Genomic DNA, 26,069 nt, shown 5'->3' on the forward strand with positions numbered 1-26,069 from the left:
ACCTGATTTTCTACTATGCAACACCCCATCTCTCGTGGGGGAGGGGTAAATGGGGGACATGGTACCAATATTTTCCTCAAGGTAAGGGTAAATTATGCCACCTAGGCTGAGTAAATGTGCATTTCACAATAAGGCTTTTCCGTAGTCGCTAACCATCTCCATAGCTCTCAATGAGAGGAATTCAAATATTTGTGGCAAACAGGTCGCTGCATAGTGAGGTGACACTGCTTGGCGGCACTGAATGTTCATACAGCTTCACGCAGTGAAAAATACGCAAACCAGGTTACACAGAGGAACACGTGCCCGACTTCTCTCCCCTGCCTAAAAACAAGCCAACGATGCTATGGAGAGATTAGTTTTGGGAAGACCCCGTGACTGTTGGGTTTCACATGGCTACTTTCTCGGGAACCGACCTGCTCCGTGGATGTACACTGTCCCTGCGTGCCTTTAATTAGCCCCTGTGCGCGCACCCCGAAGGATTAGTAATCTGCAGTGCGTGCTGCGGCCGGACCCGGGAAGCCACCTGCTCCCAGCCTGTGCTCGCCTCTGACGGACTCAGCCGGGGCTTTTCAGCACATCCAGGTCACCGCAGAACAGGTGCAATTACGCTGCCCATGGGAGTCCAATTTGCCTCAAAATAAAACATGCTTCCTTTCTCAGAAACGCTTCAGGAAAATAGGCAGGTCTCGGGCAGCGCGCGGCGGCGCGTCGCCTCTCCCATAGATGCCCAGCAGGCAGTCACCCGGCCTGCCCAAGGAACCCAGAGCAGAGGCGACCCCTGCTCCCGGCTCAGCGGGGACATCTTCACCCAGCAAAGCAGATCTGGGGCAGGCGGAGGAGACTGAAAGGGCAAAACTATAAAGCGAACAAACTGTAAGTTCTGATTAGTTTTATGACTTTGCCTTCATGCCTCGGGAGCTCAATTGATCACGACTTATACGACAAGGAAAAAAAATCTTAAACTCGCTCCTCAATCTCTAGCTGGCTTTCAAATGCAAATCCGGCACCGCGAGGTGGGTTGGATCCGGCCCCGCCCCCTTCAAAGCCCCATTCCTGAATCTTTCTCTCATCCAAAGGACCGATTCCATCTGCAGATCCCGTCAAAGGGGGACGTCGTCCTTTTTTGGGTTTTGTCTGTTTTTTTCAGCAGTCAGTGGTGGTCTGCGGGAGCTACAAAAGTGCCCGTGCTCCCTGCACGCTCCTCAGTGGAAGCGGCTGAAAGGTGGGAGAGCGCCTTCTCGCTGCGGCCAGAGCTCCAGGGACCCCGCTGCCGACCGCAGGCGCGCACAGCCACTGGAGCTGGGGAGGTGCTGGTCACTGCTGGTCGCAGCCCTCACTGGATTTTATGCTGAGGGAAGGTCACGGCACGAGGCGCAGAGGTAAGGAGCGCTCCTCTGCAACTGGTCTCCGGCAGAGGATGTCTGTGGCTCTGTGATTCCGGGTACCCTCTCCTCTCTGCTCGCGCGCCGCGTGGTGCGGAGGCTGGCAGCACATCCGGCGCGCAGTGCAGCCACATTCACAACTTATTTTATCGCCAGATCCCGCATGGAGGGCAGGACACGCTAGGTATTTATAGAAGTATAAAAGAGGAAATGGCAGGAAGGAGAAACGTGAAAAGACTTGGGAAGGAGCTGCGGTGGCAAAATGTGAGGAGGTGACAACAGACGACATGCTGGGAAGCGATCGCTGCTGTTAACGCAGGTTGTGTTATAAAATAAGCAGAAACTGGAGTGCTTGCAGTTCACCGGTTTTTTTGGGGGTTGGGGGGGGGGGGGGGGTGAGACCCGTGTAACCGACTAAAAGAGCGTGTCTCCTGCCTCCTCTTATCCTGAGCCTTGACTGCAGGGACAGCAGGCATGGCTGCGTGTTGGGCTGTGTGTCCCACCTCCGGGGATGGACTGTAGTGAGCACGCACTGACGGGTACAGACGTCCTTCTCACATTGCTATGCAGGGTCGGACTGGCTTTGTAGTGGCATAGGCGTGTGTGAGACCTGCCCACCCCCACACCTCCTATGCGTACAGCCTGCGCACGCACGGCCGCCGGTGTCCGGCGCCGGCACGTGTGGCCAGGAGACGCGTTTCAGAACCTGGGTCAGCGCAGTCTTTTTCGGAGATGCACGCAGCTGTCAGAAGAGGTTTAGCGGAGGGCACACTCGGCTAAGGTGGGTACCCCTTGGCTCTGGAGCACGTACATAAGTTCAACGGACCCGAGGGGTGCTGCCGGCGCTCTCCCTCGCACCCGCTCTCCACCACGTGGAAGACTGACTTCAGAAGTGGGCTCTCCCGGCTGGAAGGGCAGTCTGCACTTCACAGCTCGCCCTGCCGTCATCCCAGCCAAAGTGGATAATCACACGGGCTCAGCCAAGAATAAACGCCGAGTCAACAAAAATGCGCAGCGCTGTGGAGCGACAGTGCGGCTGGTGAAACTCGGCGGTGCAGCAAGGTCGGGGCTTCGCCACCTTACTTCAGCGTCACTTACAGGGGTGTCTCGCTGCGAGTGGCTCTACGGGCAGACATATCTCCAAGCACCGATGTTCCTGGGACGGGGGTGGGGGTGGGGGAGCTCTGCACGTAGAAAGAATGATGCAGCGGAGGCGCACCTGTTTGAGGGCTGGGAGGAGGGACGGTCAGTTTAAGTCTTGCTATGCTACTGTTTGCATTGCCAAGCCCCTTTTGTAATGACAAGAGCGGGTCAATGCGAATTATGTCTCAATGAGGCTAACGTACACTGAAAGGCGCCTGCACGCTGCACCCAAAGACCTTCTGGAGGTCACAGGGCGTGTTAGACGGGCACCGCGTCCCACATGCTAATGGGCCGTAGGGATCTGCGCTGCACATGACATGGGAGGAAACAAAGGCACGTTAGGCGAGAGGGTGCGCGACTCCTCCCGTGCCAGGGCGACAGGACACGTCACCAACAGCTCGGACTCCTGCAGCCTGAGCAGCAGCAGGCGAGGGACAGGAGGGGTCGCAAGTGCCCCTCGGAGAGTGCAGGTACGAGCTCCAAGGGCAGAGGGATGCCTTTAACTTGTCTTGTTGCAGTCAGCACCCACTCACCTCCGTGTCTTAATCCGACGTGGGCACTAACGTGGCAATTCTGAGGCGAAATGCGGTATTTACCCTGGCATCAAGTGCGGTACATTAGACGCGGTACCAAGAGTGGACTCCGTTGTTGTTTTTTTTGCTTTTATACCACGTTTGAACATTCAAGGCTGTTTGTGTGGAAGAAGCACAGTAAGTCTGTCCTCTTCTTTTTGCTGCAAACATGAATTTGGGGGTTTCAATGTGAAATGAAGGAGCGCTGTGCCCAGATAGCGTGAGATGTCCAAATGAGGGGTTTTTATGGGGTGTTGGGAGTGTGTGGACAGGTTGCAGAAACAGAGTTCTCGTGCGCTCCCCTGCACGAGAACCGACATCAATATCCACTCCTTCCTGGAGCCTGGGTTGAAAACAGGAAATGGGTGAAGTGCTGCAATGTTCAAGACAAGTGTAAGGCGCAAAGGGATGTGTAATTGTCTGCACCCGACCACACATGCACCATTGATGTGTAGTGTATTTTGTTACCGGTTGCCAATGTCAGGGAATAAAGAATCTCTCTGTATCTTTTCAGCAATTTTAGGGCGGGTAGTGTCCCAACGTGAAAAATGAGGTGCCCCACTTGTTGGTTATGCCAGCAGTGGAAGAGGGTGTGTATAGTTTGGGTGTGGCAGTTGTGTTAGCCGTGCAGGTAGTGTTTCTGGTGGCATTGGTGCTGTGGATGTTCGTGGTGGTGGTATACTGGTGGTATTGGTAGCAATCTTGTTGTTGGAGTTGGTTATTGTTGGTGGTGTTTTTGATGCTAGTGTTGGTGGTTGTAGTGTGGTTGGAGAACTGGTTATTGGTGAAAGCATTTTTGATGGTGCTGGTGTTCTTGATGATGTTATCTCTGGTGAAGGTGTAATTGTTCGTATTGCTGTTGTAAGTGGTGTTGTTGCTGGTGGGAGTGTTGGTGGTGAAATTGGTGGCAGTAGAGTTGTTGGCGGTAGTGTTGCTTTCAGTATCTATGCGGATGGTGATATTTTTTTTGGTGCAGCTGATGTGGTAATGTTGGTGGTGTATTATTGATTGTAGCAGTGCTGTTAGTGTTAATTTTGTTGTTAGTGTTGTTGGTGACGTTTGTGGAAACAGGGTGAACCTATTGTTTGTAAATGAGATGAACCTACTGCTGAGTCATGGCACCTGTTCCAAACACCCTGCCTGGGATCGGTAGTGTGTTTAAATAAACTGCTTCACTATTAGCACTGTAACCGGAAGTGGTTAGCCCACACGTTCTAAAAACTTTGTGGTGTGCAAGTTGAACACATAGAACAAGGGTGAGCTTTGCGGAACATGTAAATTACAACCCAGAAGTTTCCATTTAGCTGGAGTGCTGGTAAGGAGAGGTAGCAGTTGTATTTGACACGTGGATACAAGAGGCACGATCCGTTTTACACGTGCCCACCTGTCAAAGCGCGTGAGTAACACGAGTGGTGCATGAGTGAGAATTTCACAGTGAGTAATGCACATCCTCGTGCGAGCTGTGGAAATAACAGACATTCGTAACGTTGTCAAAGGGAATGGCTTCGACGCTTCCACATACCCTTGTGTTCACGTGCAGTTTTCAAAGCAAAGCTTTTAGTAATCGAAGGGTTTCAGTGAGCACAGCTGTGTGCAGCGAGATGTGCAGATCTGCGCGCTGGAAGATGCGCTCAGCCCCGGGGAGCTTGGAGAGGTCCACTGCTCCTTAATTTGCACCGCTCTGTCGGTGCCATCCTCGTTGGCTCTAGAGTGCTGTTTCGCAACTTCAAAATGTGTACAGCCCCGGAGTGAGTCTCGCGCACGGCTCCGAGATGTATACAGCACCAGAGCAGTGCCTGAGGGGTGCAGATCTGGAGGGCTGCAAGAGGCGCACACCTTCGAAGCGCTGCAAGAGTTTCATGGGAGGGAAGACAACCGCAGAGCTCCGGAGTGCTGCAAGGCTTCGGGGGTACACAGCTCCGGTAACTTCTAGATATGCACAGCTCCCGAGTGCTGCAAAATGAAAAGCTTGGAAGTGCTTAATGGTGTCACAGCAGGTTCGGGGCGCTGCTAGACATTCGAAGCTATGGTGCGCTGCAAGAGCTATGCCTTTCTGGAGCGCTTCACGGGATTTTAAAGACAGTAACTACACCCAGAAGTGCACAGCTCCATAGCGCTGTTAGAAGCGCACAGCTCCAGAGGCGCTAAGAAAACAGTCAATCTGCTGAGTTCATCGAGAGCGGACAGGTGGGCTCAACCCCGTCCTCATTTCACACCCGAGGAACAGATGATGCTCACCGGGTAGCCATTGGCCTCCCTGGTGCATGTACACTTTTGCCGTAGCGTGGCCTCCCAGATGGCTTGTGCTGCCCAGCCCATCCGTGTGAGTATTACTTTCATCAGTAGCGTCCTCTAGTCACGAGGACTGCAGAGGAAAAGCCAGTTCTTTCTGAAAAGCTGGTAAGAGGAGTTCTTTTTTAAATGAAATGCATTTCTAACTCTAATGCAGGTGTCTTATACCGCAAATTAAAATAAAGACGAGCATCTACGTAACTGTGCCATAAAAATAAATGTTTATTCAATTTCTGTAAATAAGCACTTTACTAAAACTATATACGTGTTTGTTTAATAAATGAATCTCATATTAAAAAACACTGAAAGGGAAAGTGCTCTCCTTTCCAAAGGCGCGTGTTTTTCTCTATTACAGAGTTGTGGGGTTACACTGACATTTTGTTCGTGTAGACGACGAGTACCCTCCGACTTAGAAACATACAGATGAGGGCCAAGAGGGCGAAGAACAACGCCATGGCGACCAGCCCGATGGAGTCCTTGGCCAGCGCTGCGCCACCGGCGCTCTGCCTAGCTGTGGCGTTCAGGGTGCTGTTGTACTCAGTGGCAGCGGTGCCAGGCTGCTCTGCTGCTCTGAATGCTTTGCCTCCCCTGAGGGATGCTGCTGAGGGAGATGGCGCTGCTGCTCTGAATGCTTTGCCTCCCCCGAGGGATGCTGCTGAGGGAGATGGCGCGGCCCCGGGGAGGGCGGGGGTCCTGCTGTGTCTTCTGGATCCCACTTGGCGCTGCTCCCGAGAGACTCCACTCTCTCCTGGAAGGCGAGGCGCTTCCTCCATCCCTAGACACGCCACAGTTTCACAAGTCGTGTTGTCCCTTCCAGTCTCTGCCTTTGATGACAGGACCTCTCCATGAGAAGTTACATCTGCTGGGGACTCCGTTCTCGGTGAGGACAGACCCGGGTAAGGCTCACTGTTGCTTGCTAGGTTGAACAGGTACGTCCTGAATTTCCTCACGAACATGACTGCGCAATTAGTTATACGCCCGCATGGTTCGACCTCTGCTCCCTGAAAACCATTGGGACCGAAGTATGCGTCTGGGGGTTGCTGGGACGACCCCTTCAGGCAGAGCGATGAGATCAACAGCGCCGCCAACAGGCGGCACCCGCACAGGGGCATGTCTCCAGCCTACCAGCTTCAAAGGTGGGCGAAGTGCGCCTGCTCTCCGTTGTCCGCCAGAGGGCGCCTTCTTCAGCCGGCCATAGGCACCTGCGCAGCCCACCCTGGGCCCCCCTCGCTCCCAGCGCGCTGAGGTTTCCTCGCCTCAGCCAAGCAACGTTCTCCGAGGATGATGCAGCGAGGAAGTCGAAGTGTCCCATTGTGACGCGCACAAGCGTCCGCGAGCGGCCGTGAACGGAGCGCGCGCTGGGAGCGGAGCTCCTCACGGGCGCTCACAGGTGCCAGGCTCACAGTAGATTGCAACAGGGTGCTTCTCCTGTGGGGTAAGACTGGCCTACTGACAACTTTCCTCGACGGGACACTGGGCCTAAGACGTCATTTTCTGATTTCCTCCTTGTTGAGGCGTTTTGCGCTTTAGTTTTGGGAAGGGGGTCAGGTAAACAACAAGGTCTGTCCACTGTCCCCTTACCCTGACCATAAAGTGTCACCCCCTGCGCCAGCCTACTGGGCTCAGTGTTTACAAAGCAGGAGTCAGCTGAGGACCACGAGTCCTTTATACACGTCAACGTGTGGAGGTGTCTCGGGGATACAACCGTGGACATATCATTAGGAGCGAAGTAAATATTGGTTCAACTTGTTTTTAGCTGTCTGTACCGCAGGGGTTCTGCTGTCGTCCCGTGGCGGCGTAGGGGTGGCTCGGTGCCCACTCTCGGGCACCGCGTGTCCGTGCATTTGCGGAAGCCCCGACAGGCGCGTGCACGTCTATTGTGGCTGTGGGGGACGAAGAGGAAGGTTGCACTTGAAAGCCTGACAGGAGGGGGTGGACATGTGTGATTGAAGACGCCGAGGCGGCGGGTGGCAGTCTCACCGATAAATCCTCCGGGATAATGATGCCTATTTTTTCAGGTTGTTTGAAAGCAAGCCAAGCGCTGTATTTTTACTTTGTTACTGTTGTATTTTAGTTCATCCACGCGACACTGTCACCGTTCCTTCTTTAAAAAGTGAAGCACGAATATAAATCAATGATCTATCTGACAACAGATAGTACAACTCAGTTTCAAGAACGCTACCATATACTCACGAAGAAAAAGTACGACCTGTCCATAATGACTCTTTGTGCCTGGGCTTGAAAGGGGAGGTGGGTGGTGGAGGGGGGAGAGAGTGTTCATGTTATGTGGTTTGGCGGTCTCATACTGCGGTGGTGGCAAAGGTAGTTTGCTGTCTTTAACGTTTTACAAACAGTGCCATATGCAGAACGACTTTACCTCTTTGTGTGACCTCTATGAAAGCTGAACTAATTATTTCTGTCAACAAAAATCTTAAAGCATATGATACTTATATCTTCTTGAGAAATAACCCCTTATATTCCAAGTACATTTTCGCACGTGACTTCCTTTAAGCATAGATTATTCTCAGAATGCATCCTGTCATTCGTTGAGGTGAACTATGTTCAAGGCTGGGCCTTGGCGCTCCAAGATATTTAGTTTTGAATGGCTCATTAGCAGAACAGATGTGCCGGCCATGACTGCGTACGTCAAGAGGTCAGACCTCTTCAATGTATTAGATAGTAGAAACATCTCATATGGAGGCATGCAGCGACGAGATTAGCATAGCGTATGTCATAGCGTATGTCACTGCAATTTGTGAAAGTTTTACAATGCAGGTTGTCTTACCAGCCGCGTGGCAGCATTCACTTTCTCTTCAATGTGCAAATAAAGCACAAAGGAGGTGGCAACAATTGTTAGCCCTTCGACAAAGCAGCATGTGTTTCTTGCCTAGCACTTACTAGCTCAGTTGGTAGTCCTAGATGGGCTAAAACAGCATGTGACAGCGACCCACTGTGTATTAGAGAGCAAATTACACAAGTCCCTTGGCATGTAAGGGGGGCTCCACCTCACAAGTGCTGTTTCCAACAGGAAACCCTGATTGAAAAAGTTTGGTCAGCCCCTAGCCCCTCCATAGTGATGTAACTGCTAAAGTCAATAATGGTGTTCATAACATACTGCTGGCATAGTAAAATAAGTTAAGTCATTTGTATGGGGTAAAGTTAAAGGTTGAAGAGCACACATGATATTCACTGGTGCCTTGCTGACCTCACTCTCCAAACAATAAATGCTACAGCACAGGCAGGAACAGTCCCGCAAGTGTCCCTCACACAGAGTAAGAGTAGCACAGTCTACCCTACCACACAGCAGCCTGATGGAGCACAGCCAATACCAATGCATGTTCTCTTTCAAAGAAAGGTGCAACTGGGGTAACAACAGCCCAAGCCGCACATCCCAGATGTGTCGGATTTACATCAATAAAAGCTTATTACAAAGACTTAGCAGGTATAGAAAACTGAGGGATAAGTTAGTATGCCCTAATTACGATCACTTGCTGAAGGTCATGAGAGCAAAGTAAATTCCATCTTTGGACTACGGTTCTACTATCTTTCGGGGCAAGGATGCGAAACTGCTCAGGGCAAGGATGCGAAACTGCTCGACGACATAGAAGTAAGGACGTATAAATCTGTTTTTAGGGTTCTCAGATATATTAGTCGTGCTAATTTAAGACTAGAATTTGGTCTAAAAAAACAGTTATTGGCCCGACAACATATTTAAAGTCTTTACTGTCACTATCTCGAGCTAATGAGGGCTTGCTAGCTAATTTGTGCTGGCTTGAGATTTCGAAAGGTGCATATTCGAGTAGCTGGCAAGTTTATTTAAATGAGTGTTTATGCAATTTTGAATGCCCAAACTTAGTAAATGAAGTGAGGAGCAAAATGGTTTATAAAAAATCAATTAACCAAACAGCAGCCTTATTGTCTACTATAACAGATAAAGGTGAATTAAGGCGAAAAAATCATTTATGGTCAATAGTTAATTCCTTTGGCAAATTGCCGCCCCAATCGTATTTGCTCTTTCATTTAAAACATCTGATTAAAAATAAATTCATGTTATTAAGATTTGGGATATATCCAACTAAAGATGGCACCCCAAAATGGGAGAATAAATGGCCTTCGAGTATTTGTAGGCTATGTGGGCTGTGTGACGAAACCTTACTGCACATAGTAACTCTATGTCCAAATTTGTTAGAAGAGCGGAAGATAGTTTTGAAGCCTATTTTTAAGTAATTGGGGGTTAGATCATGTAGGACTGCAATTATTTTATGTCTAAGAGGTGTTAACATTCATATTATTTACCAATTTGTTAAATTTGTTTTTATGGCTGAAAAGAAACTTTGTAAAGCAGACATTTTAAGTAAATAGAAAAAGGGTAACAATATAATGTTCTTAAGTGTCTTTTAGGGAGTACGTGGGCTATTTTAATGTATTTTAAATTTATTTTGATTATGTGTAATTTTTGTTGTTTGTACATGTTATTTTAATGTTGTAGTTTACCCCTTGAAATGTTGCAACTTTTTGCTGCTAGCATAAGGCACTTTAGTTTTGGAGCTGAAATTATAATGCACGTTTTTTCTATTGCTAACTGTTATTGGCATATTGTTAAAATAATTTATATTTGCTGCTATTACAAGGCACTTTAGTTTTGGTGCTGTAAGTAAATCTCATTGTATTTGTATATGTATATGTTTAGTTAGATGTTGCTCTGGATATTCACTATTTTAAATTTTTCTTTGTAATGATTTTAATTAATCAACAAATAAATAAATAAACGTGGAAACTTGGACTAAGCAGGCATAGCACGGGCAACAAAAAGCAAAGGCTAAGGGCAGGTCCTATTCTGAGGGAACCTTCTGCTCATAACGCTGCATGCCGGCAAGAATGTAGTAACAGTGGTATGGTATGTCCCTGACTTTATTTGCCTAAGAGTAGGCAGGAGCAGGAATCTGCAACTGTTGCTGTTGGAGGGAGGGTGGGGCAGATACCTGCTCAGTGTAGTAGGGAAGGGGCCTGTTGATGGGACCTCTTCATCTCCCAATACCCCTCAACCATCTCTCAAAGCCTCACTGACGTCTCTACAGTTCATTATACTATTTTTATATCGGCCCCTCAGAATCCCTTAGTCTGATCGTATGTGCCATCAGCAAGGCCCTCATATGGCCCTCAAAGACCCACAGCCAATTCATAAAGACCTTCAGACAGTCCCAACAGAAAATAATCTAGACCTCAACCAACCAAAACAAGTCTTCAACCACCCTCCACGTTCCTCTTCTCTTCCTAATATATCCTCCGTCAGTCCTCCACCAGCCTCTTGAAGTCCCGAGACAGCCTCTGCCATCTCCCAGACATTCCTACGGTGCCAGCAATTTACTATCAGAAACTCTCTGCTCGTATGCCGCTTTCACTGCTCCTCAGTAACCATCAAATGCTGTTCAGACTCACTGGTGCTCTAAGTTTTTCAGCTCCCTCTGCTTAACATCTACATTTCTATAAACACCACCAACTTCCTACAAACGCATCGCGCATTATCCTCTGCATGTCCTTTGCCTGATTAGGTGATGAGACTGAAAATGTGTTTATCTACTGAGGCAGACAGATAAAAATCCATTGATACTTATTAAAGGTGCCACAATTAACAAATGGACTGGTGGAGTTAGTTTGTCCCCTTCAGAGTTTTAACCGAAGGCGATTGACAGTGCTACAGTTATGAAACACAGCTGATGGTGAGGGCACATCATGATGGTGAACGGCAGAACGTCAATTAATGCACACTTCTTGTCGGCATTATTCAAGCCTCACACCCACACACAGAAAACTAATTCCCACTGGCTCTCTCTGTTTCATGTCACTGATTTCCATTTTTACTTAGCTAAGGAAGGTGTAGAGTGGAGGCAGAGAAGCATTAACAGAGACATTCTAACTCTTCAATTGGCCAAGCTTCCAGCATTCCACTGAAAAAGCAATTTTTATTGAAAAAATCTGGCTTGTCTCAGCACTAGCATGTTATCCTTGTTATAATGTGCATGTGTATCTCTCAGATATAGTTTCAACATATTTCCGAAAAAATATATTATCACTAATAATAAGGAATAAAAAGCAGAAGCATGGAATTCATATATTTAAATTATGGATCACATTTTTATTTATGGATAACGTTTGCCAGGCTGTAAATGCCATGGCTACCAATTGGAGCCTCTACAACAATGTGTGCTTCCTTGTAAACCCTACCACCACATTTGGAAGGGGACACATTTACCCCTAGTGAAAGAGTCAGGGCTCAGACTAACTAAACCCTGAATGGTCTAATGTATGGGACAAGAAAATGAATCAAGTTTTCTACCAGTTGTGCCCTTTTGGAAGAAGCTTTGGTGACTTTGCGGAACCCAACTAAAAATGCAGGTCAGCAGCCAACAGGCTCACAACATCTCGACACTAACAGCAACTTGCTGACCAAGCCACTATTATTGCTCTGGGTACCGACATTTTCCCTGATAGTCTGTAATGCACACCGTACGCTGCTTTTCTCCATTCCCAACCCATCCATCCTCACAACAACCCCCTCCCTTTCCTGTGAAATGGCTTTAGCATCCTGTACTTTGGCACACTTTCTTTATTCTTTCTTTTCTGTTTCTTTATTTAGAATTTGTTGTGCACCAAAAGTCATTGGCCGAAAATGTAAATAAAGCTGAATTATATACATCATGTGCTTGACAAAAGTCAAGTGAGTTGCACAGACTCAGATCTTGCTTGTAGAATTCCTGAGAATCACAGGAAGGAGAATAGGCCCTCCCACATTGCTTGTAGCAGTGGTCTGGTGTTGGCCCCTACACGTCGAAGACCTCTGCCATCTGGATTTCTTAGCAGATTTAAGGTACATCCTTCTGAGGTGCTCTAAAGTGATTCCTAGCACCGTTTATCAGCATAACAATTATCTTTCACAGCCCCTCCTAAGTCAACATAATGTAATTTTTGAGTGGTAGGAAAAAGATTTATACTTTTTAACCTCTTAAACTAATATGTATGAAAATCCCATCATAGCTTAGCATTACATATACACATCTCTGTGCAGAGTTTCAAAGCTGACTAAAATGCTCGATGCAGTGACTGGCTCCATTATTGTGAGAAGAAGTTGCACTATACCTGAGATCAGGTCAAAATCGTGCCCTGGTCAACCCGAGGAAAGCTGGGATTGAACTCTTAGGTATTCCCGGATTTAGGATGCTAATAAACAGTACCAAAAGTGTAGAGGACCCTACACTTAGGTCAGACAGTTCAGCTTATCATAATGTCCACAGTATAACACTGTCTAGGTATCTACAGGCATGTGTTCATATCTCACTACTTTTGTTGATCCAAGAATAAGGCTTTGATAAACATTTCTCAGCTTCAAAGAGATACATGTGTTAAACCTTTTCATTTGAGTAGTGCAAAATTAAAGTTCTTCTAGAAAAGATTTTCAGAGGTATGAAATTTATCAACTTTGTAAAGCTGCAATTTTTGCCACCTTCAGAAAAATGTTTATGCATGCAACATTTTTCACAAATAATATTTTACAGGCGATTTCGCCAGAAATTGTCTTATTTTTTCAAAAACCATTCCTACAAAATATTGTGAACTATAAGATGGATTTGTGAAAGCGTGTTTGCATTTGGGGAATTCACTTTAATTAATTGTTTTATTTCAAATATCAATAAACACTTTTAAAACTTTCAAGATAGAATATTACACGTTACTGCTTGAATTAAACCAAAACATATTTTTAACATCTTTATTAGGCATTCGTTCAATTCTTGTTACAGAAGATAAAACAACAATTGAAGCCAGTCACACTGCCTCAGTACTAACCATCACCCAGGCAAGACATTTAAGCACCTTGTTACATACAGCATGACATTATATGCATGCATTAAATACAAACAACCTGTATAATGACACACTCTTTCATAACTTATATTTCGCCCATTCAGCTTTTAGTAACACACAAGTATTCCTTAGCTATTTAGAATTTGAGACTGGTTAAATAGAGCTCCTAAATTACTGCTTGTGCTTTATGTTTATGTTGTAGTTGTGGACGCAACAGTACATTTAGTAGATATCCTGAGTATGTTTCTCGCTTTATCATTATCATTATATTCAGTTTAATTGAATCTCAGTATTAGGCCCTTACATGAGCTTTCTAGGAATGCTGTCTGAGAACCTCTGCAATATCGCCATACAAACCTTTGCTATAATATTTGCAAAATTTATGAATTTGAACACTTATTTATCCATTTTCTTACTTAGTCCCTGAAAATAGTAAAATATTGTACGTTTTCTCTCCCTACTATTCCTTCAATATACTTTATTGCTTTGGTTCCAATAACTCAAAATAATTATTATCTGTCAGTTAGTCCCTTGAAATATGTTTATAATATGCCCCTTCAGAATGGCATCATGGACGTGGGTCCGGCATATACCTATTCATCATTTGCATCATGACTGAATTAGCATATGTGTAAAGTAGACAATATAACTATCTTTATTTAAATATAGAATTATTATTATTGCATAACATGTCTCGCTACACTGTTTATCTCTCAGCTTCCACCCCAGATAGTTGATCCATTTACATTTGAACTCGGTTGTTTTTCAATTTCTTTCAGTGCAGAGTTTATAGTGGACACCGATCTATCAAATTGCGCATGTTTTATTCAAAAGATTTACGGGTGCCCCTCCCTTGCTATAGTCATTCATCCTCACCAATCCTGAATCCTGCAAAACTGCCTACCTTAAATCCGATATCTTCCTTTGCATTCATCAAACAAGACCAATGTACCATCTTTGAAACTTTTTATCTCCATTTTCAACCACCAGGTTTCCACTGTGACATGTACATGTATCACTAATTTGGCCAAACAGTCTTGACCCCATTTGGGAGCACTAAGCCCATAGAATATATCCCTGCTTTTTAACGCTATCCGTCCAGATGTTCGAGATTGAAACTGTGTTTAAGCAGTAGAGGTAGACCCCTTGTTCTAACCAAGGGAGTAGAGTACTCTTCACAAGTTCAATAAATTGCCCCCCAGTGATAGTATACAATATTATCTCTATATAGAAGATTCAAAACTATCTCTTATCTTTCAGTATCCACATTAATATTGGTCCTAATACACAGCTCAATATTACTAACACAAACACAAATTAACAATTAAACTCCTTTGTATATTCAAAACACGTTTTATTCAAATAAATTCATTACATTAAAACTAATTCCTCATTTAAAAATGGTTTAAAAACATTTTCTTCTTTTTTTTCCTTTTTAACAATTCCTACACATATCTTTCATGAATACAATTTATACGAAATTCCCCAACAACAGTCAATTTACACAATTACACATATAGAAAGGTATGAAGAGAGAAAGAATTGTTTAGACAATACACTTTGTCATTTCAATGACACATCCTAGGTGACTAATCACTGAACTCAGCCTGGTTGCATTTAAACTTTTGCTAATACAGAGCTGAATTCCCTCAAGGATTGTGTTCACCAAATTTGCCTCGACGCGTTTCGATGGTTTCTACAATTTCTCCATCTTTATCAAGACAATGTTATTGTTTCTCCCTCTTGATTCATCGACAGTTATAGTGTCCTGCATAGAACAAACATGAATGAACATTTGTAATTCTAATCAATATTAATTATTCTCACATTACTTATACAAGTGGTTCTTAAATGCTGGCTGTTACCCGTTTTTACAACTTTTTCAGACATTGTTACAACTCTCTTCTCACAAATGTTAGGTGTCACCAGATAGAGTATATCTATATATTTAATGCACCCGCACTAGTGATTTTTTATAGATCAAGACATAATCTCCCGCAACTCGTCATGTGTGTATTTGATGTCTTGTTCATATTTAGATTCATGTATTGCCTTATCTGAAATGTAATCCACATTGCATGCAAGCATGTTCCCCCCATTACGTATCGCTGCACTATTATATGGCTACAACCACATTCTCCTATTCATTTCATAATGGGGCACTCAAACCTACCTTCCCTCACTATTGTTGGACAATTTCAAATCTATCCTATATGATTTTACCTATGTGTTGTCTCTCCTTAAGAGAAGCCTAGTTGGAATCATTTTTTCATTCTACTCCAAAAGTGAAACCATGCACCCTCGGTTCATACCTCGTTTTGTTCTTTATCATTTTATGTATCCTTTTATATCTCATGGAATTGAATATGCCACATGGGAATATTTGGATTTTTTTTGTATATTTGGGTCTGTGATTGCGGGGCAATTCTGATGCTCCTACAACTGAAAAAATATATAAGCACTTGTTTCAATCAGTTCCTTTCTATTTCTAAAACTTTTTGTTTGTCCACTCATTTTCTATTTAATTAGCATAACTGGTTTGTATGGCCCTTAAGTGCGAGAATCCCGTTATTCTTGTTCATTCTGCAATTTCTTTGTTGTTCGTACCCCAAGGGTCAAAAAGGCAAATAGTCCTCTTGTTCCACGTTGCTATAAATACAAAGCGGAAAATGCATAGAAATAGTCCAGTCTGTTTTATTCTCTGACTCACTCTCTTGTTTTGACGTAAGTCTATTCATCTTATCAGTAAAACAGCCCTGTCGCTCTATGTCGATTCCCGAAGGCTGAAAGTTAAAAAAACAAAGTTTACAGCAAACAGCTTTATTTCGTAAGCCCCTCCTTTCCCAATTCGCATTTTTACGTGGTGGCGGGACCTTACGTAAAAAAAAACGCCAACTCCCGTGACCTAAAAATTGGAAACTGAAATTTACGGCAAACGACTTTATTTCGTGAGCCCCTCCTGTCCCACTTAGAATAATAGCAAGGCGGCGGGACCTTGCGTACAATGAAACCCGCCGACTCCTGAGGGCTGAAAATTGGAAACTGAAGTTTACGGAAAGCAAATTTATTTCGTGAGCCCCTCCTGTCCCACTTAGAATATTTGCGAGGCGGCGGGACCTTGCATAAAATGAAACCCGCCGACTCAATTCACAAAAATTGTCCCTTCACATATACTTGTGACAAAAAATGAACTCAACATACTAAACAGACCTCATGTCTCCCATACTTTTATGTTAACGCTCGTGGCGTATTATGAGCCTACCTTCTATTCGGCAGCGGTTCGTTTCGGGGTGTGTCCTTTCTTCCGTATAGATCGACAACTTCCCCTTCTCTGACTTCCTTTTAAGTTGAAACTATCCCATGATATATAGCCCTTTCAGCCTTCACTGTGGCCTGGAACAATTCCTATATTATGCCTTGATCTTCCAGGGATCCCTTGATCTTTCATTCTGAGGTGACCTCTCCATAAAGGCCTCTGAACTGCAAACTGGAAATAGGTACTGCTGTAATAATGCAATTATTCAGGGAGACCTAAAGGAACCTTAGTATAACTAAAAGTCAGTTCAGTTTTTCACGTTACGTGTATATACAACTTTTTTCCAACAGACATCCGGTCTTCACATAGATTACAGGAAATCAGACTAAAATTCCATCTAGTTTTTTCTCTGTGTAAACTAAAATGTCTGACTCCTAGATCACAGTCTCAATTAGATTTTGGGCGACAATCAAGCATTAGCCAACACAGTGTCTTTTCCTTTTATCACTACCTTTTTCTTTCTTCCTAATGCAGTTGCAGGTTGACACATCCTCAAATTGTCTCTGTTTTGATATTTACTCCAGAAATGTCAAAAAATACTATGAGCAGCCCCATCCTGAATATTATGACTGACTATTTGTCTTTTACCAGCTCAAAGGATGTACTAACCAGAGGCTACTAGGTTGTTAGCTGATTAGAAAAGGGCAATCACCCAGGAAGCTCTTATTGCATATAGGTAAGACACATACCATAATAAAATATCTCATAAATCTATTAATGCTAATATTTAATGAATACTGTTGTGATTTCTAAAAACGGTGTACCTTAATTAGCACATTGGCGATAGGGTTCTTAGGGTGCCATAGGATGCCATGATCCCTTTGCAGATTTTGTCAAAGACCAGAAAAAGACAAGCAATTAAGCAATCAAAAACATTGAAACAATATTAATGCAGATCTTTTCAACTGCACAGATTCAACTTCGCTAAACAGAAAGGTTACACATTTAAACTATATACATCGCTGATAGTGAATCATTTTTAATATTCACTAGAACTTTTCCATAATTTGGATTTACTTGACTGTTACACTGGATTCACTGTTAGTGATATGACTCCGTTCATTGGATGTTGGTGGTGACAAGGAACACTTCTCTCTTGCTCCATAGCATGAGAACAAATGAAAATATCAACATTTTGGGAACAGGCTATGGAGCAAGAGGGTGCATTTTTCTTTTTTTATTAAAACACTATTTCAGTAAAGCCTCACAATATTTGAGTTAACTCCTTCCACACACAAATAACAAAAATCACATTTCCCCATCAAAATCCCGCTGTCATGACAACAAGCAATGCTTTTAACTAACTCCATGGTTTCAGTCTTAAAGGTACCATCCTTTCATCCCCGCAGCTCCCCTGCTGTAAGATCTATCATGTAAGTACATTCATGTGATGCAGTGTTAGCTCAGAAAGGGACATGAATGTCAGGTTACCCGAGTTTACAGAAGGAGCGCATAGTAATGAAATTGTGTCCTTTAGAGAGAAGTCAACCCACCAAACAGAAAAAAATACAGGCCCTTATTGATGGGAATATGGTGTAGGTCAGCAAGGCTCCTTGCTGCGCTGCCCTACGCCAAAGTGAAAGAGCAGAAACGCACTGTATGTATGCTTGCATTCCTGTCCTTTCTCCCTGTGCTGGTGCTGTTTTGACTGCCTAGCGCCATCATAGGTACTATGGTGCAAGGGGGCCTTTGTTGCATGCAGGTTTGTTTTTATGCAGGGAGGGGCAACTTCCTGCAAAAAACAATCCTAAGAGGCGTTGTCCTTTTTCTATGCATGCTACAGAATGCAGCACAGACAGAAAGAGGAAAAAATGAGGCGAAATAAACATATTTCTCCTTGTTATGCCTCACTTCTGGAGGAGTACAGATCTGGCGCTTCCCCAAGTTTGCATGATTTTGTAAATCTGGGGCAGCATCAAAATCCATGGGTGTCACGTGGGAAAACCCACCGGAACACCCATGGAACGCCTCCCAGCCGCAGAGTACTGTGATGCAGCGATTTGCACTGCATTGTTTTAATCAAGATTTATGAGACCACTCAAAACCCACGGTATGAGAGCCCTATGTCATGCATGTGCCACTTCACGTGGTGCAAAATTGATGGTGGGCTATCATAAATAGGCCCCACGGTTCATAGGATCCCCAATTAAATTCAGCTGAAATGTTATGTACAGAATGTGTTTTTTTAAGTGGCTGTATTTTACAGTTTAGATAGTACAACTTTCGTGCTGCTTGATTTCTCTATAAATGTATGAGCCCTTTGAGGTGCAGACTTGTCTCCCTCAAGCAGCTACTTAAACAACCCATTGTCTAAATGAGTGCGGGGCTGCACAGAGGAGGGGGTTAGTGAGTGAGTGAGTCAGACAGTAGAGTAATGTGTGGTTGTACTTACAAAGAGTTAGAGCTGCCTCAAGCTTACCTAAAGTGCTTTAAAGAAAAGGCCTTGATAATGTTGTAAGTTGTCAGTTTCACTAAGCGTCATCACTAAAGTATTGGTGATCCAATGCTTCTTAGCCCCGCACAAAGAAATGAACATTTGAACCCACGATTCAACAAATCAATTTCAAACCATTACTTCATTAAATTGGGATCTGGACAAATCTGCAGTTTAAGAACACCCAAAAAGACAACTGGGCAATGAATCGGCCTTTCAAAGGTCACTTTTCAGTGACTGCAGCTACCCATACCAGTAACTGCCATCCTTATCTACACATACCCTCATGGCACCCCTCAAAACTCAACCTATAGCAACAATTGAGAGCCACTCTTTCATCACAACCCCTTCACGCTTACCTTAGCAACAGAGGAAAACCAACTAGTCACTCCTACCGTAGGCTAGATCAATACCTGACGACAGCAACCACAGCCAACCATTTGCTACCTAACTGCAAAACAACATCTCAATTTAAACACATATCCACAAAACAGCCTCAACTCGTAGCAGTTGCATAGACTTATTCTACCATCTGGTCCTATGGTGCTTCCCTATATTACTCAACAGGATCTTCTCTAGGATGTTCCCCTCCACCAACATGTCTGACTAAAAGGCACATACTTGAACATTTACCTTGTGGAAATGGATATGGAATGGACATGCCTTAGACAATAGCTACCGGCATGTGTGTGTGAGCTGTGGAATCAGATTAGACGTGCTGCTGGTGCCATGCATCCATGACACCATGATCAGTCTACGTGCCTGCTTAGCACATGCAGTGTGTGCAGCATGATATCTCAAATTATATTCTAACCCCAAAATTTCTCCTCCAGGATGTCAGCAGGCATTTTTTCTGGGAGTTTACTTTCTACGGGAAGTAGACATGAAGGACTTCAGATGAGCAGTCTGGTTGTTTTCATCCCACTGGAAAGCCTTAAAGTAATGGATTAGAAAAAAAGTTATTGACTTTTACAGTGGTGGCATTCTTCTGGCTGGCATACATCAAGAAGGAGATACTGGCCATCAACTATTGGAACTGTGGATGTATGCTAAAATAAGTGTTAAGGATAATGAGACATTCCTTATACTTCCCCTAATTGACATCCAAACAGGATAACGGTTTCTATGTGCTTTACTGCTCTCGGTAGTTCTGCAACTGCTCTCCGTGACACTTTGCCACACAACTTTGGTGCATTCCATTTCCTCATTCAGGACAATGCGCTTTTAACAATGGTTTTGTCGTTTATTGTTAATTCTGGTCATTAGACTCACCACGAAGTAGTTGCTGCTCTTTACATAAAGTTAAATCCTTCAAAACTGTCAGATGAGATCCCCACTGATGGATTTTGTAAAATGGTACATGCACACACATATGCACATTAATGCAACACAATTTTCTACTTCACTACTTTTACTTTGGCCCTCATTACCTCCTCGTCCATCTTCCTTGGTGCAGCCCTTACTCATGAGATACTTCTCCCTTCTGGCAGAACCATTTCCTCAGCTGAAACCCCAAAAGTTCCCCCAAGATGGCACCCATTAACCAGGAGCCACCACAAAAGGAAGTAATTAGGGGAGAAGAGTTGGCCTAACAGCTAGGGCGGTCGACCTCGAATCTGGAGACCTGGGTTTGAGTCTCTGCAATGATGCTTAACATCCTGTGATTCTGAGCAAATCACTTAATCTCCCCGTGCCTAACAAAAATTAATGTGTCCTCATGTAAAGCAACTGGTGCTTTGTAAAACGCTCTGATACCCGATACCTTCAGGTCAAGTTTGCGATATATAAAAACTCTGTAAAAAAATCAAAAAACTAACAAAGCACTTCCTGTAACATAACACCTCAAAAAGACAACAGCAAAACAGGGAATAGTCAACCAGCATGCCTGGGTGGGAGGGCAGGACTCAGAACTGCATCCAGGAAGACCAGGACTCGGAGTAATGAAAATTACCGGTAAGTAACCGGGGCATTATGAGTGTCCCAGTAATCCTCCTTGCAGCTCCACCCCTTGGTGTTACCAATCCTGGAAAAACAACTACCTAAAGGAAGGGAGGTTGGGTTGCCCTGAGGATCCTGTGTCCCCTTAGAAATTAGCATTTTCCAGGGAAATCAGTAAGTCTGTCTCCAATTTCCACAGTAATTCCTTGTTTCAGCAACTGAAATCTCCCGGTGAAGCAAAACAGATTGGTAGTGTTTCAAAAGCTCTCATTTTTCCAATGGGACCAGCAACTCCTGTTACCAGCCGCAACACAATTTAAATTAGCCTTGTAATGAGTCCGATTGTAGCATAAAATAACTGTGTTTCCTAAATCCGCTGCGCTACGGTAGATTACTTGCGCAGGTCTAAGTTTGCCATGGCCTGCAAGTATTCAGCTTCACTATTTACCAAACCAAGGCACAATATATTAGCTCCCATATTCTACAGACTTCATGCCTGACTCGCTTTGGCTGCTTTTAACTATCCACAAGTGCATTGTCAGATATTATCCATAACAGACGAGATAAATCAAAGTGCAAAATTTACTAAATTCATAGCAACTGAAAGGGTAACAGAGGATGCCATGCGAGTGATTTTGTTGAAACGGGATTAATATGCTTTTCAGCAGCAAAGCAAAGTGCATTATACCAGCTGGTGCTCTTTGATTCAATCAATTCGCCATCTGTAAGTTCTATAGGCAGGCCTGATTTGTAAGTGGTTTCTTTTTTTCTGGGTAGTAGCATTCATAAAATGTGCAGTAACCTGTTTCTTCACAGTTGCTACACTCTAATGCTGCCTCGGAATAGGTCTGTACCCTTCTTTTAATTGTAAAACAGCTGCTTCCTTTCCTATATGCACAAATCAATAGATATGATTTCATAAAGTGAATTAATGTGTGCTAATTTTGTTTTAATCCTGCTGAGCGACTGTCACAATCAAGTGAAATCCATTAATATCGCGAAATTACAATTTTAAAATGAGGGAAATTGACATATGATGTTCACATCTTTTCATATTGAGAGACAGTACAAGGTGTGAATGCCTCTTCCAACCAATATTCTCTTTTCTCCTTTTTCGTAGGTGTCATTTGAACTATATTCCCAGTGAAGTCTTTTTAGATGCAGTGACCTTTATCAACTGAACTCTCCACAGAATTGTATCTCTGGGACACCAGCTGACAGGGCGCCAGAGGCTAGGGCTGCTGGGCCAACTGGAACAGAGCCTGCTTCCTTCTCAAGGTTTTTTTTCCGTTTCCGAAGAAACATAAAACCATAAGAAAAGATGAAGCTGGGAAAGGTGGAACTGTGCCATTTTTTGCAGATATTTGCACTTTTATTTTGCCTTTCTGGGATGAGCCAATCAGAGCTCTCGAGGTCGGGATCCAAGCCCTACTTCCAGGGGGGGAAGTCAAGAACTAAGCGCAGCTGGGTGTGGAATCAGTTCTTTGTACTGGAGGAATACCAGGGCCCTGATCCTCTCTACGTGGGCAAGGTAAGAGTTCGATTCTTGGGCCTCCATCCTCTATTAGAACAAGACACGGTGGGATGGGAACCGAAAAATGGACTTTTGTCCAATATGTGTGTGTTTGTTTTTATTTATTGTTACGTCTTGTCATCTTCACTGAATATTGCCCATCTGTCTTAAGTGTATCTCGTAGTGCAGTGGGCTGTGTGGGGTGTGTATGTTTATTTATGTTCTGTATGGTCAAATTGCAAAGTACTATAATATATATTGATATGTTTGAATACAGAAGAATTCATTTTTAGAGTGAATGAATTTACCAACCCTTGTTTACTTAAATCAAAAATTTATGAGCATTGTGGAAAATATAGAAATTTACCTAAAAAGCTAGCGTTGAAAGAGTTCCGTAGTTCAGACTGAAATTCAGCTGCATAAATGACCCAGGGGCTGTCTTTGTCCAAGCCCAGAAAGTTCTGAGCTCGGGGTATGTCCTTTGTCTGCTTCCTGTGTCTGGTTGCTCCACCCAAAGAATATGGAGGACATGGCATTTGGTGGTCCCATTAGAGCACCAGGAGAAGGGTGTATGCTTCAAGTAAAGACTGCACCTTTCCCCTCTTTTTCCAGAACCCAAGGGGCACAACGTTTGAATAAAAAGCTCAGTGCACAGAATATGGGAACTGATTAGGATTTTGATGACATTGCCTCCACCCACCTGACAGAATACCATCTGCCAAATGTAGAGATTATGTCATTTCTGTACATTGAAACCACAGCCATGGCAAATTCTTCAAGGTAGAAAAAGTTTGATGAACAGCCGTCATCGAATTTGATGGCCATTCAATTCACCAAACTTTAACAAGTTTTGTTTTTCCAAAACAAAAAGCTAATGCCCTCCACATCCTGGAAAGGGGTTCGTTTTCCCATCCCTTACTTACAGGTTTTTCCAGGCAGTGATGGACAGAAAAAAATAACATCACACTGTCCACCCTAAATAGGGTGGATGGCATAATTCCTTTCCTCTGATGGCCCCAAATCTGTGGGGCCATCAGAGGATGCTTTCCATCGAGAGAGCTAATGGGCAACCCATCAATGGATAGCTTATGCTCTGCCTGTCCCTAAATGAAGCAGGTGGATTAAGAGCTTGATTTCAGTGTAGGACAGAGCTTGAAATTGAATCTTCCAAATTGGTAGCGTTCAACAATGGGTTGAAAAAAGTCTTGATTAATTACAAATGTGGATGCTTTTGATTCTTAGTTAATTCTGTTTGTCCTGGACAATAACACAGAACAAAGGACAGCCAACACTTGTTTTGCCTCCTTTGGTGGGAAGGGCTGGGGCGTTCTCAAGGCTAATTATGTACAATGGAAAAGAAAAGAAGGAAGAGAGCAAGAAGTAGCTAAAGAAATGATTGAGGCGGAAGGCCGGAAAGAGAGCAAATAAAGATGACCAAAATTAGTCAGAATAGTCAATTGGCAAGGTTTATAGAGCACAGAGGGGAATAAAAAAATGTATCACTAATTTGATAGCAAAGAAAAGGAAAATCCCAACCCACAGACCAAGTGATCAGTACCAAAAACATTACATTGCATTCAGTATGTACAGAGCGCAAAATAATGTTATGCAAAAACAAAGGATAACATAAAGTCTTTCAACTCAATGGGTTAAGTGGCTTCCCATTTTGGACATCTGAATCCCACAAAATTATGCTCATTACACTAGGGCGGACACAACTGGGAGCATTCACACCTTCCTCCCTTCCTTTACAGGTAAAGAGTTTGGTAGACAGAGTATTCTGTCGTGTTTGTGATGGATTATCCTGTCAATCAAACTCTGGACTAGGCCTATAATCTCAGTCATATTCTACGCCCATTCACCATTTTCTCAAATTTCACAGGGTGAATCCTTGGGCCATGACCAGTGAGCTGGGCTTAAGCCATATCCTTTTTCAGCAAGCCATATGCCAAGCATCCTGCACTAGATCCCGCAGGGTGCAGCTTTTTTTAACAGGTTCAACAAATTATGGCTCAGTGCACTAGCTATGGACATGGCCTGCATCTGGCAAGCTTGTCCACAGAGCTCAAAACATATGGACAGTTCCTGTGAGTTCTAGACACTGAATTGGACACTATCCCCTTGTGATCAGTATCCAGGCACATGGCATGCATGACCTTCTACCATGCTTTACCATTGGCATCTCTGCTCCAATTATCACAGAATATGACGTTTATCCTTAGAGTTAAAGGCATGTGGTGTTTCTAAGTTATGCTTTTAACCCTACGCCCTTGGACCCAGAAATCACAATGCATATCTTTTCAGAGTATATCATTCGTCCATGCCCTGCACCCAGTCTCCTAGCTAATAGAGACTTCGCCCATGTCTAATCGCAAAGAGCCATAAGATAGCTAGATAGATAGATAGATAGCTAGATAGATAGATAGATAGATAGCTAGATAGATAGATAGATAGATAGATAGATAGATAGATAGATAGATAGATAGATAGATAGATAGATAGATAGATAGATAGATAGATAGATAGATAGATAGATAGATAGATAGATAGATAGATAGATAGATAGATTGATTGATTGATTGATTATCTATGTACAAAGGCAAATGGGCATGCAGGGAGTCAGATACAAAGAAAAATACTATATATGTTGGTGTCAAATGAACAGGTTATCAGAAATAATCACAAAACCATACCCAGAGAGAGGAAGGCAGCCAGGAGGGCTAGTAGAAAGTTGTTTATGCTGGTTGATTAAAGTTGGGTGGTTCGGGTGAGCGAGTGGGCGGTATTTTAAGCAGATAGGGTATCAGGTAGACAACCTGACAAATAAATTCAGATGAACCAAGTGATTACTACTCCAAATAGACCAACACAAAGACTACAATATGTGCATTAAAGTGTCATTTCTGGATGCAGTCCCACTACTGTAGTGACTGCACGTCTGGTGGTTGTTCTAGTGGGGTGATGGCGCTCTAAGGCAGTACGCAAATATTATAGGGTGTACTGAAGCGTACATGCAGTGCAAAAGGGTAGGGAGAACCACCCCTCTCCCTAGATTGTGCTAAAACAACGAGCAATGAAATACAAGGCCCCCTGCACATGCTAGAGGTACATAGAGTTAAGTTAGTACAGTAATGAGTTTAGGAAAGAAAGAAACACTATTCATCCACTGCTCTGTGTGGTTTCAGGATTTATTGGCCTTGTTCTACTACTATTTACCTTCGGGACGGAAGTACAACCGACAATATGGACCGTAATCATAGGGATTTAGCCCTGAAGAAGTCGCTGTGTACTTCATGGTAGTGACGAAACACGTGTTGGCTAGGCTAAGACTCTGTACGAAGGAACGCACAACAAGGACAATAAACCCTGAAACCACACAGAGCAGTGGATGGACAGTGTTTCTTTCTTTCCTACACTCATTACTAACTTAAATCTATTTACCACTAGCGTGTGCAGGGGACCTTGGAGTTCCCACTGCTGTAGTGAACCCTTCACAACATCAGCTAGACTCGGGTGGGAGGGACTGATACTGAGCCCCCAGAGCTGATCTTATGTTCAGGTAACGTTTAAGGTGACTGGCCCAGAAATCAACGCTGGCCATATTTTTGGGCATGTGCCC

General features: G+C 43.9%; 1 protein-coding gene across 5 annotated transcripts in view; it reads left to right on the forward strand.

Annotated features, from left to right (window-relative positions):
- Positions 1-1,073: 1,073 nt before the first annotated feature.
- Positions 1,074-26,069, forward strand: part of LOC146831538 (cadherin-7) — a 278,421-nt gene continuing 253,425 nt past the window's right edge. The window contains exons 1-2 of one of the 5 annotated variants that reach the window (XM_085605883.1): positions 1,074-1,379; positions 22,058-22,468. In XM_085605883.1, coding sequence (XP_085462009.1) covers positions 22,259-22,468 — 210 coding nt within the window. In that variant the 5' untranslated portion in view covers positions 1,074-1,379; positions 22,058-22,258. The other 4 variants (XM_085605887.1, XM_085605884.1, XM_085605885.1 and 1 more) reach the window with 4 other exon arrangements.

The sequence above is a fragment of the Triturus cristatus genome, chromosome 5_1, assembly GCF_964204655.1.
Source record: "Triturus cristatus chromosome 5_1, aTriCri1.1, whole genome shotgun sequence".
NCBI classification, from domain to species: Eukaryota; Metazoa; Chordata; class Amphibia; order Caudata; family Salamandridae; genus Triturus; species Triturus cristatus.